The sequence below is a fragment of the Grampus griseus genome (genome assembly GCF_964374135.1).
Source record: "Grampus griseus genome assembly, chromosome: 2".
Classification (NCBI taxonomy): domain Eukaryota; kingdom Metazoa; phylum Chordata; class Mammalia; order Artiodactyla; family Delphinidae; genus Grampus; species Grampus griseus.
Genome location: NC_139018.1, coordinates 27746363 through 27759374, shown reverse-complemented (window position 1 = coordinate 27759374; position 13012 = coordinate 27746363). Strand labels below are relative to the sequence as shown.

The 13012-nt window shown below is 47.4% G+C and overlaps 1 protein-coding gene across 1 annotated transcript; it reads right to left on the bottom strand.

The window, feature by feature from the left end:
• Positions 1-4260: 4260 nt before the first annotated feature.
• Positions 4261-12743, bottom strand: PROX2 (prospero homeobox 2; the record flags this gene model as incomplete). Its single annotated transcript, XM_082649358.1, has 3 exons — positions 4261-4446; positions 5965-6159; positions 11994-12743. The coding sequence occupies 3 exons, from the start codon at positions 12741-12743 to the stop codon at positions 4261-4263; spliced, it is 1131 nt and encodes a 376-aa protein (XP_082505484.1).
• Positions 12744-13012: the final 269 nt, after the last annotated feature.

Here is a 13012-nt window from a genome sequence, read left to right as displayed (position 1 = left end):
TAGGTACTTGAGCCAGAATGACAAGGCACTCCAGAACTCATGCACCTAACCACAGAACTCTACTTAGGAAAGGTATTGGTTGAGGGGGAAAGTGAAGGTGGGGGGTGGGCAGCAGATCAGATAGCTGAGGATAAAGTGGGGGAAAGGGAAGGGGAGAGACGACATTCTTGCTTGAGGTACTCAGTGCTTGCTTACTTTTCAGACTTAGTTAAGGAGAAGCAGTTGTCAAGGAGATAAGGAGTCTGAGCCACAGAAATCAGTAAATATGGGGAGAAAAAGGGTTTTCTAAGGGAAGACTCTAGGACCTGACGTTTGTTTGAGGGGTGATGCTGGAGAATTGGGAAATGGCAAAACAAGAGTTTGTCAGTGTGAAGGGTAAGATTGTTAGAAACAAATAACCCCGAGAGACCCTTGGTGAAAGAGCAGGCAGACTCCTCAGTGTGAGTAGATGGACATGTGAAACTGGTGGGGTTTGGAGTGGGTGTTCCTATACTGTTTTCGTTGTCTGTACCTGCCCTCAACGTTTCATCAGACATTCCCTTCTTCCTCTGGGGCCTAGCATCTGGTTTTCTAAAAGAATATGATTGAGCATTCAACTCCTGGACACTTGGTTATACTCTTTAGGTTTATGTAGTCTGAAAGAGCTTCTTCTGGTCTATAGAAATTGTCTACCCCTGAAAAATACCCTTTTCAAGAATTATCTTTTTCCATGGGTGAGCACTTAGTACACAGTTTTAAGTGTAGGTACCATGATCTACCTCAGAGATACAGCATGCATTAGTAATGCTCTCAAATATGTAACCAGAGCTCAGTCTTTACAGTGTGTGTTGTATATACTTAAATCTGACCAAGAATATACTTTCATGAGAAGTATTGTATTTGCCATATTGTCACAAGCATCAGCCTGACAGAACTATAACTTCAGCTCTCCCCCTCATCACTTTATCTCATTATCTTTTCTGATTTTCTCAGTCCTGAGAAAATGATCTTACATTGTGTGAAATACAAATACACATGTATTATGTGAAATAACAAATTACCTAATAGAGTTTGTGTAAAAAATCAATGGATTTTTAAACGTTCTGTTTTGTTTTGAATGCATGCATCATCAAACTATGTTTGATCTGCTTTACAGAGCAAAGGTTCAAAACTATAAAAGAAAAACGATAGAATCCAGTATTACGAACATTTACACTTTGCTGTACACCAAAAACTACCACAACATCAACTGTACTTCACTTAAAAAAAAAAAAAAAAGGGCTTCCCTGGTGGCGCAGTTGGTTGAGGGTCTGCCTGCCGATGCAGGGGACGCGGGTTCGTGCCCCGGTCCGGGAGGATCCCACATGTCGCGGAGCGGCTGGGACCGTGAGCCATGGCCGCTGAGCCTGCGCGTCCGGAGCCTGTGCTCCGCAACCGGAGAGGCCACAACAGTGAGAGGTCCGTGTACCGCCAAAAAATAAATAAATAAAAAAAATGAACATTTAGAATATATACTTCATCCAGGAAACTGGTTACCAAAATTTCAGCCGATTTTGTAAAGATTTTAAAAGAAATATTTTCTTAAAGGCACATGTAAAATTATGTTATGGAAGGCTTATTTTAAATTATTCTTTCTGAGGATTCTATATTACGTCATTGAAAACAAAGACAATTTTTAAAAGTGGACCTGTGTACCTCCCTGGGTCTGGGGTGCAGAACTTTATTAAAGAGTGCTGTGCTATCGCTGCCAGGTATGCCCTTCCTCTGATGGAAAGAAAATGGCTCGGGTAGCCCCTTATATACCTAGGAGATGCCTTTCGCCTCTTCACCGTATGAATCCGGTCTGGAGCTGTGTATACTGTATACAACCATGTTTGAAATAAAGGGTCCTAATGAACATTTTTCTGCATGGAATGCCAGTTAACTGCCTGCTTTCAATTGATCATTGGATATTAAGTCCTCAATAGTGCCATCATCTTAAACCACAGTCCAGCCCCTGCTGTCCAACAAAGAAGGATTGGACAATTATGCAGTATTTGACCAGACACTGAGCATGTCTAATTTGGGTATATCCACATAACACCTTGATGGAAAGAATAAGCAGACCTTTGGCAATATTATGACTGCTAAAAGAACACAATAACCATCTCAGCTTATGCTCGAATGTGTTCCCACCATACTTGGTAGAGACAGAAAAATATAGTAAACTAGAATTCTTCTGTTGGCAGAGCATATATATTTATGCATTCTTGTGTGTTTAGCTCAGTGGTTAGAGAACACTTCCTGGAAAGACTGCAGTACCCAAATGTTTTCAATTTGAGTTGTACATTTCATCTAATTGGTCCCTGGGACAAGGTTCACTGCCCTGGAGGTGGCTTGGCTCAGTGTTTAAAACTAATGAATTTCAGGTTTGGGACAGAAAGTGGCTGTTCATATTGGACAATCATGTGAACTTGGAATTGTTTCCCATGAATGTCTTAAATAACTATGTAATGTCACTCTGGACAGCAGGTTCTTCTGTCCCCAAACACAGATGCCTGATTGCCCTTGCTCAGGATACTCAGTGCTTGCTTGCTTTTAAAACTGAGGTTTGGCGGAGTCCTTCATTTTTGTGAAGAGAACATTGTGGGAGAAAATAGGGCAAAGATCATCTGAGTGCAGTTGGATGTGATGAAGGACACTTACAAATAGCCTTAAAGCAGCCCAAAAAGACTGGCTTGGGCTGAGTATGTTTGTTTTGTTTTTCCTCTTAGCTATTTGGAGTAAGAGAAAATTCAAAAGAAAGTCGTCTTTCCTACCTTTTTATGTTGATACATCTAGCAATAATTTAGGGATTTCATCTTATCTGATCCAGCTGACCTGAAAAGTCAAGGAAGTGGAGTAGTTAAATGTGGAAACTTGTTTTGCACAGAGGGAAAAGAAGTAAACTAACGAAGTCACAGACACCCCTTAATCAAGAGCACAGAGCTCAAGCTCTGTGACGCCTATCCTGGCCTGCGCACCTTTGGCATCCTTTCACAGACTTGACCCTGACTAGCTGGGAAGCTAGATACAGTTACTCAGCTTTGCAGATGTCTTGCCTATATGCTCAGAGCAAGTCACAATTTGTGTTGGAGCAGTAGGTGAAAGGAATGTTGATTTCATGAATTCCTTTATCTGTGAAAGATTGACCATGGGCTGTAATGTCCTTATGGAGCAGGAGAATTTCCATTGCTGTGTGATGCTGTATTTGTCCCACTTAAGCCATCCACGGTCTGTGCAAAGCCTCGCATCTGGGCTTCATTCCTCCTTCCTCTTTTAAGCAGGGTAGGCCAGATGAGCCCCTAAGGCCCTTCTAGCTTTCGTGGTCTGAAGTTCAGTTTCTTCTGCACATGGGAAGTTGGGGCATTAATTGCATTGGTCACCTAGAGACTGTGTGGGTTATTCAGCTGATAAACTCTTCCAGCAGATAAATGTGAATGTACAGCAACACTCAGGTCCTGCAGAAAGTTTGTGTCGGCTTTGCTGGAACGATCGGTGGACATCCGGGTGATGAAGCACTCCTAAGTGCCAGGCAGGGGTTGTCAGAAGCTAGTGCCGCATCAGTGCTGGATGCTCACCGGGGGTGGTGGCCTGTGTGAGAGCATGGGCGGCAGCATGAGGTGGTCCACATGCAGCCTGGCATCAGAAGGCCATGGGTTCCTCCACACTCCTGACTGCCCCTACCAACCCAAATGCCCTAGCCTCATAGCCTTTGGCGAGTTATCTTACAGTTCTAAAACTTCTGTTTGGTTGTTTTAAAAATGTTTCAGGGTAAAAAGCTTAAAGGTAATGTATTTGAAAGTGTCTTTCAAATAAGTGGAGCTTGATAAATAGGTAACTCGAAACAGCAATTTATAAAAACCCCAAATAAGATAGCCTTATCTGAAAGATGAAGGAGAAAAAAAATAACATTTGTGTAGTGAGAAACATTTCACAGAGCACTTTAGGACATGTCTTTTTATCCATACAACCTCATGTTACAGATGCAGAGACACCTGCAAGTTCCCAGGGTCATGATACCTGGAAACAGTGGCGTGGAGATACTTCTGGTTCCAAACTGTGGTGTTCCTTTTACAATATTTTATAGTTAATGTTAAACCTCTGGTAATTCTGGAAAAGGAAATAAATGATCAAAAATGGTAATGGTACCTATTTGAGGGGTTTCTCCTTATGCTCTTTTTATATGACTACAGCTGTACTGACTGCCATTTAAGATAAACCCAGGAAACCCAGGCCAGTCGCCCCTCACTTTGTGGGACCTTAATTCCGAAACAGCTCCTGGGGATAGCTGGAAGATTTGAATATCTCTGGGATGTCACTGTCCAGTTTCGAAATAATTTTGTAAATGGGTTTCTTCCAGGAAGGATCTGAGTCTTTGCCTGCGGAGACAGCCCTGAAGAACTCCTGTAATGTCAAGCTGGCGATTTCCAAGAAGCAATCTGGGACCTGCACTCCCAAAGAGACCCACAAGGAAGAAAAGACGTGAGGCTGTGAAGCACTGGCACCATACAGACCTCACTGCCTGATGCTGCCTGTTCCTAGGGTTGTGGGCTGATCAGAGCATCCCTGCTCTACTGGCCCCTGACTTGTGGAATCTCTTCCTCCCTCATCAAATACATACCTTAAAATGATGGTACTGATGAGACAGCCCTGGGAGAAAGCGTATTAGGGACACTTCCTTTGCAGGAGTAGCTGATTCCACTAATGAGTGGCGTTTTTAGTAAGTGGGAAACTGACTCTGATTGAAGTTAAATCTGTGGTTCAGAAGAGGTTTTTCGTATTCTTTTCCTTAGTGCCTCATGTGGAAAGAACTGCCCCCAAGCTTACGACTGTCGTACCTCATTCTGCCATCTTTTGGGACTGGGTTCGAAGGACTTGGAATCATTCCTGCTCCCAAAGCCAACCAGGAGGCTTGCAGGGGTGTGGGGGGCCTCAAGAAGATGTTCCAGGACCTCACCCAGACTGGCACCATTAATGATGGGACATCCTACAGGGCCTCCAGATCCAGCCTGGCCTGGGGCTTGCCACCACTGCGTGCCAGATGACACCCGCACGTGGAAAGACGTGGCAGCGCTGCCTCCCAACCACATGCCTTGACCCCCACGAGCCTCACAAAGGAGGCGTGGTCCATTTTCCCCACAGGTAGGCTTAGGTTTCCGAACATACTCTGATGGAGCATCTAACCAGTGGATGCCAGCAGTGCTTCTCTTTTTTGGAGGTGTCATTACACTGCTTTGTGATCACAGTCAAGTGAGAAATGCGAGAAGAGGGAAGTGTAGTCAGTGACCAGACACACCCAGCACCTGCAGAACAAGATGCCAGCCTAACCGAGCTGTCAGCCACACACAAGGAAGATTACGAGTTCTCACCAGCGACACTTAGGCCACCTGCTCACCCTTTACTGATGCTTTACCTCTACGGTGCCACCAGCGTGCCTTCACAGAGATCCCCAAAGGACTGAGAAGCTTGAGGATTGTTTATTATTTCCAGAAAGGATTTGAGGTGACTTGCCATGGGAGACCCACAGATAAAACTGTTCAAGGGAGAATGAAGATAAGAACCAAATGATTGAAAGAACAGAGACTGTTGTAAAGAAAACCTAGGCCAAGACTAGGCGCTGCAGCTGAGCCCTGCATTCAGTCCTGGGCCTCCTGGCGCTAAGGTGAGAAGGTCGACAGGCTGTGTAACTCGGTCATTACAGAGTATTGTCTAAAATGGCATAACAGCTGACCTCTGGCCAAGTTTATGAATAAAGACTGGCTGTACATTCAGTTTGCAGCATCCATCAGTTGCCTAAGAGAAGATGTGCAGGCTGTAATCTTTGTGGATGGTACAGAGATTGGCCCCAGGCTGCCCTGCTCTCAGTGATGTAAGGACAGACACGGAAGGGGATCTTTTCTAAAACTCCAATCACAAAGGGAAGGCACTCATCAGTCCTCCTGGGACCCAAGCACATGATCTTACCTCAAAGTCGTTTCCCTTGTTATAGTGCATATTGAGAGCTCGAAAAAGCTCCGAGTTGCGGAGAACCACCAGCATTTTGGGATTTGTGACACCATCTGAAATTGCTTGCCGGGCAAATTTCTCCATCTGGATATAATAAAACTCACGGAAGTTGCTGAACCACTTGATCATCTGGGAGGTAATGCAGCGGTTGAACTGTACAAACAACAGGGTCCGTGAACTCAGACGTTTGCCGTGAGGTGCTCGGTCAGAACTGTCAGCTTCCAGTTCAACACAGGGGTTAACAAGAATGGCTTCAAGCAACACTAAAAAGGGCTTTCTTTAAAAAAGAAGCCACAGCTGTTTTCTAAGCCTATACAGTTATACACAGAAAAATCTGAATTAGGCCATAATGCCCATTAGAAAATGTATTTTATAGCCTAGATTTATAAAGGTTTTTCACTCTTGAAGTGTGACTTTGGGAGGGTCCAGGGTCAAGACTAGTGTGGTCCCAGCTTCTGCTGCACCCAGGTAGACTGCATGGCAGCCCCAGAGCCCTCTGCCAGGTAGAGAGCCAAGGAAAGGGGTAAAGGTATAGATCAGAGAGCCATTTACTGGCAACTCGGAGTTGCGGAATGAATCAGAATGAGAGCTTGGTGCAGGGATCAACCGAGCAATTGGATATGAGGGCAAGAGCTCAGAAACAGCAAAGGGATGATATAGATACAAAGTATTAACAGCCCCTAACCCAATACCCAGGGTAAAGGAGGCCCTCAGAAACTTTATGGAAACAGGCAGGGCCTGGTTCCAGCCACCAGACCTTCATTTTTCGTATTGTCACGTTGATCTGTACGCACCTTCAGTCGATTTTGAAACACAGCAGTTTGAATGTAAAGTTGACAGGGACAGTGTCCAACTCTTGATATACTCTTTCTTTTTTTCATAGCGTCCCCAGCAAAGACAGAACACTAGGCCAAAGACGCCATTTCCTAGTGGTTCTTTCTAACCCTGCCTCTCTCCCCGTATGTTTCTGGGTATACCTACAGTTCAAAAGCTTAAATTCAGACACCCAACTTTCCTACCCTCAAAGTTACCCCTGATGATTCAGGCAGTTTCTCAGCCCAGACCAAAAATGCCACCAATTCCATCCACAACATGAAGGGGAGCTAAAGTGCACATATGATGACCTAGGACTTGCCTCACATGGGAAAAACCCGCTGCCACTTGGGAGTTCTGCAGAGGCTGAAACTGAGTTGAAGGAGTTTACCTGAACATCAGGAAAATAAGCCTTCAGGAGGTTGGAACTGGGATAGCGTGTGAAGAAAAACATTAGTTTGGCCTTCTTCAAGTGACCAGGGTTGAGGCCCTCCTGGATTTATCCCAGGGTCAAGGAAAACTAATACCAGTTTATCAAATAATTTTGTCAAATTATCCAAATAGTAAATTGCCCTGTTCCTTATGCTTTCTATTTTATTTTTTTTCTGGTTGAATGATGTATTTGCTCTGTTTTTCTGCCTCTAGCAAGTATGATCAGATAAGCTTTTTCTTTCCAGATGCTGAATACCATATATGTACAGTAAAGTTGCAGAATTTATAAAGCATTTTGATGTGTAAAAGTTCTGTGGCACATGTGATATCAAATACAGTTTGTTGTACTGTGTGTGTGATTTCACAATACGATGGGAAGAGATGGCAACTCTCTCCCAGATAAACCATTTCAAAACCTCAAGTAGAGATTTACTTCTCTCTGCCTCAGTTTCCTCATCTGTAAAATGAGAGGAGTCGACTCGATGGTCCCATTCTGGCTCTCATCATTGCCTTTGCAGTGTTGACGCCAACGAGCATCTAACCAGACTGAGTACCAGATCACAGTTAACTTTGGCTCAAGAAGCTTGAATTGCTGGGCTGCAACTGCTCTCCATTTGCCTGGCAGAATTTTCCCTCATCCTTCCCATCTCAAATCAGATGTTCCCTCTGCTGTGAAACCTTTTCTTGCCAAATTAGGCCTTCCTTACCCTGGCCTACCAACACTCTTTGTATAAACCTTTTTTTGTAACAATGACACTATTGGAATTTTATTGCATGTTTGTCTCCCCATTTAGACTGTTAGCTCCTTGAGAGCAGAGACCTTATCCTTTCATCTTTGTATTCCACGTGCCTAGCCCGGTGCTAGGAACATAGTAGGTGCTCAATAAATGTTTGTTGGATGAAGGAATGAGGGAGTGATTAAATGGTCAACTTTAATCCATACACAAATATGGCAATTCTATTCCAACTCATTCCTCACTCTGGGAACAGATTCCTTCCCCTTTAATAAGAGTAGGGGGCTGTGGTGTGAAAACTAGCACCAGGGTGAGAGGGAAATAAAAGATTCTTACACAAGAACACTTAGCATTCCCAGGAACAATCCTAGGGCTGAGTGCAAGCATACAGAGTTACCCCGGAGGTCAGGCCTGAGCTGTAGCCTTAGGACAATAAAGACTTCTCAGTAGGATATGTCAGTTTACCCGAAGGAAACCAAGCAACTGATTATAATTATAGCTGGCCAGTCACCCAGGCTGCTGTCCAGGAGGCCCCTGCTCCCTGCCTCATTGGCCCTACTTCTTATCCTCCATAAATGCTGTGGACAGAATCCTGGATTGAGTCCAAAGACCCAGTTTCAGATACAGATTTTGCCACCAAGACCCTGTGTGACCTTGGGCAAGCCACTTATGTTCTCTGGGCCTGATTTCTAAACTGTGGAGTGTAGTGGTTGAAGCTTGTGCTTAGCAGTCAGATGCTGGGTTTGAATCCTGTCTCTGCATGTGTCTGTCTTTGACTTTGGGCAAGTTATTTTGCTTCTCTGTCTCTGCCTCCCTGATACTGATCTAGAGTGGATGATTGAGGAGGGTAAGATAACACAGGCCCACAATCCGTTATCTGAAACTCTGGGCCAAATGGAGGCCAGACTTCAGAATCCCTGTTATTTTATAAAGGTAATACGGTGCATGTACGATGTGTTAGTTAACACCCACAGCAGGGTCTGTGGCAGGAGTCTAATCCGTTTAATATTCCCACAGCAAAATCAATGACTAATTATGCTAAGTGAGATAGTCTATAAATAGCCTCCTATCAGTGCAGTCAGGTTTTGCAACCAAGTGAGTTCCCATCAACCTTAGGGGAAAGAAATAGAGGTTTTCAGAGCGTTTTGTGTCTCAGAATTGTGGCTAAGGGGGTGAGCAGGGGAACTGCGAGTCGCAGTGCCCGCCGCAGAGAAGGTGTGCAGTAAATCGTCATTGTCTCATCATCATACCTGCTCTACCTGTTTCACAGGGGTATCACGTGAATGTGCAGGTCCTTGAGAGCAAGAACCTTATCCATTCAACATTGTATTCCACGTGCCACGTGAAGAACTTGCTCTTAGGTGGCTTTCATGGCCCAGAGGAATAAATCTCTAATGCTGGAATGAGGGAATAATTGGGGCCAGGATGCTGCCTGGGGGCCCCCAATCATTCCAAAGGTAGCCAAGTACCTGACCCGGGTGCCCCCCGAAACCTCCTGAAGCTCTTGGAGCCCAATCCTCATGTCATGAGGCAGGGCCAGGCACACCCCTGTGTGTGTATTTCTCAGGGCCAGGTGCCCCTCACAGGGGAAGGACAGCAGAGAATCTTTGGGGACTGAGCCCTTGAGGTTCTTCCACCACCTGACTTTGACAGAGAGTCTTAACCAGTAGCCTCTTATCAGAGGCCCGACAGATAGCTTTCCTCACAGAGGGCTATCACCTGACGAGAAATTCTGCCTATGTTGATATCTCTATGCCTACTGGTGGCTGGTGAGGTGCTCTCAGCGTTGGTTTTGTAGCTGCTCACTGCCTGCCAGGAAAGCAGCCAGCGGGGCCAGAGCTTCGGGAGTGTTTCTAACACCTGTGACCAGCAGGGGGTGCTCATAGCATTTAGGACACAAGGGCAGGCCTGGCGTGGTAGTGAGCTGGCCCCATCCCATCCTGCGTCCTCACCACTGCTTGCCAGGTAGAGGGCACGACTGTTCACACCTGCTTGTGTGACTCCACAGGCACAAGGAGATTCGACGTAAGGCTGTCCCTGAGAAGCAGCAGCGTGAGCTTGGCTCCCTAAAAAAGCAACATCCAAAATATGTTCTCAGGAACTTGAGTCCTACAGATGCCTGTTGGAAAAGGGTCCTTTGGTCATATGAGTTTGGGGCTGCATACATTCTCCTCTTAGAGCTTTTCATTGGACTTAAGCATGGCTCTGACAAGTCCCGCAGTAATGGAACTAACCCAGTGTTTATTTACCCAAGCTACTTTTTCTCCTACTTCAACAACTGTTAACATCCTGAGGGAGAGTTACTCTGAAGAAAAAACTGTTTAAGAGTGGGGTCTGCCTAAGGGTTGCAAAGATGATGCAATAAGATTCAGACCCTTGGGATTTCTCTGGTGGTGCAGTGGTTGAGAATCTGCCTGCCAATGCAGGGGACACGGGTTCGAGCCCTGGTCCGGAACGATCCCACGTGCCGCGGAGCAACTAAGCCTGTGAGCCACAACTACTGAGCCTGTGCTCTAGAGCCTGCGAGCCACAACTACTGAGCCTGAGTGCCACAACTACTGAAGCCCACGCACCTAGAGCCCATGCTCCGCAACAAGAGAAGCCACCGCAATGAGAAACTCGCGCACCACAACGAAGAGTAGCCCTCACTCACCGCAACTAGAGAAAGCCCGCGCGCAGCAACAAAGACCCAACGCAGCCAAAAATACATAAATAAATAAAAATTGAAAAAAAAAGATTCGGACCCTCTCAGACCAGCCTGGGCCCCGCAGGCTTCCCCATGGGGGCCTCCTCTTCCTCCACATGTGTGCTCTCTCCTCAGCTGCAGCTTAGAAGCTAGTCCTTAAACTGAAATCTTCTTAGCCCTTTCAGCTCACCCCTCAGGTCTAGTCCCTGCAGAAAACTTCCCCTTTCCCATCTGCTCCAGAAGTTTCTGGTCCCTCGTCTCTTCCCCGTGAATTATCTGGTCAGAGCCGGCCTTTTGCCTGTAGGGCCAAGAGGCTCCAGGAGCCATGCCTCAGGTGAGGCCATTCCTTTGACCCGCTGTGCCAAGGTCTATGGGCAGCTGACAACCAAATGGTGGGGTTTTTCCTTCCACAGGGTATTTTGGGAGCCAATTTGGGTTTAAAAACAGACAAAACCCTTTCAGACCCAAAGGACTCAGTCAGTAGTGGTAGAATCTGATGTGTCACAGAGGAAGGTGACGGACCCCTCCAAGCATCCTTAAATCCCAGGCTGTGGTCACCACTTTCTCAGGAGCCTAACACATACGAGCCACAGGGGAGGGAGGCCCAGAAGCAACGTTAAGAAGACCACCGGGAAAGAAGAGCTGTTCCCTGCGCTGGGTACTTATTTGTCCCCCCCTCCCCTCATCGTCCAGACTTCCTGTCTCTCTGGGCTGTGACAACGAGAACTTCAATTACTAGTAAAGGATATGTAAAGGGCTGAAGAGAAAGGAAGTGCGTCCGTGACGGCCTGCAGACCACCTTGCTCCATTTTCACTGAGGGAACGAGGGGCAGTCTTTCCAAACAGGTGGACTTGAAGAGCCAGGGGCACTGTTGCTGGCTCAAAGCCAGTGGTCGCAGTTTGGCAGCTCGCCAAGGTTGCAGGGCCGCCTCTGAGGAGGGGTGGCTCTGGGGAGATGAGTCCTGCGGAAGATTGCCCCTCCAGTGGCCACTGGGCCTATGGCCCAGTAGCTGGTTGAGAATCTGATCTTCCTGGATGTGGGCAGGCACAGTCAAGGGACAGTTTGCTGGGGGACCCTGACAGGGTTTGGGGATCATTCTCGGAGAGACAGGGTACCTGGGAGAATCTAGAGACTTGGCCAGAGATAAGTTTCCCAGTGGAGCCCCTGTCTGTGGCTGGGCCCTCCTGGGCAAGGCAGCCAGAGGAAGGGGATCTTTACAGCCACCTCCCTCAGGAGGCGAGGGCTTGCTTCTACCATCTGGCACCAGTCCCGGGAAGCTTCTGCCCAGGTGAGTCAGGTGGCCTGATGGATCCAATAGCACCTTCTGTAATACTGAGTCCACAGCCTGCGATATGGCCCCCGTCAATTCTTTCTTCAGAATCTCCAGCAAAGCTCGCGCTCCAGAAGGAAGGAGCCTGGGTTCCTCAGACTGGTGTTTGACCTCAGACACTCTGTGCTTCTCCACCCTGGAGAGGTCCCCGCTGGAACCCTGGCGGTGGTCACTGTGCACAGCCCAGGACCTAGACCCAGAGCCATCCCTCTGCTTTACACTCAGAGGGTCCTTCCCTGTCTCTGAGCCTCCCGGGCCCTGAGCTGGGGCCTTGGGCTCAGCAGCCTGCAGGATGTGCTCCTGCAGGTGTTTTAGCTGTTGCTTCAGCAGGTGAAGCTGTTCTCTCACCCGAGGGCCCCCCTTCCTGCTTCCCCGGTCCCCGGCAGGGCCTGGCTTCAGGGGGCCTTGCTGCACGGGAAGATTCTGCTTCCTCTTCCGCTCCCGGGCCTTCTCTGGGCAGCACGGGCTGTCCCTGGCTGGGGCATTGCCTGGCACCGGAGGGTTAGGGGAGAGGCACATGCCTCGGACGATGGTCTCTACTCTGGCTCTCTTTGCCTGGATGTGCTCATCCCAAAACCAGTCAGGGTCAGCGAGGCTGGAGCTGGGGACCTGGCTCCAGGGAAATGGGGAGTCTCTGCCCTGTTCTCTGGGGGACGGGCTTCTTCCATCTTTGGTACGAGGTTCTGCCAGGTATGAGCAGTCCCGGGATGGTTGAGAAAGCAAGCTGAAGTTTGGATTCATCCCTTGGCTCCTCAGAGGCTGTTAGTCAGGGTGCTGTGAGAGAATTCCTCCCCCTCAGGTCCTCAGCTGGAGGTGCACCTACAGTGAGCTGGGGGCTTCTCTTCACAAAGAGGAAGGATTCAGACTCTACGATGCCGGGGCTTACCCACCTCCTGGTCAGACTCTGAAATTAGAGACAGGAGAAAACAGTACGTGTGACTTTGAGCGGTGCTTTTCAAACTTGTACGTGCAAACAAATCACCTTGGAATCTTGTTAAAATGCAGATTCT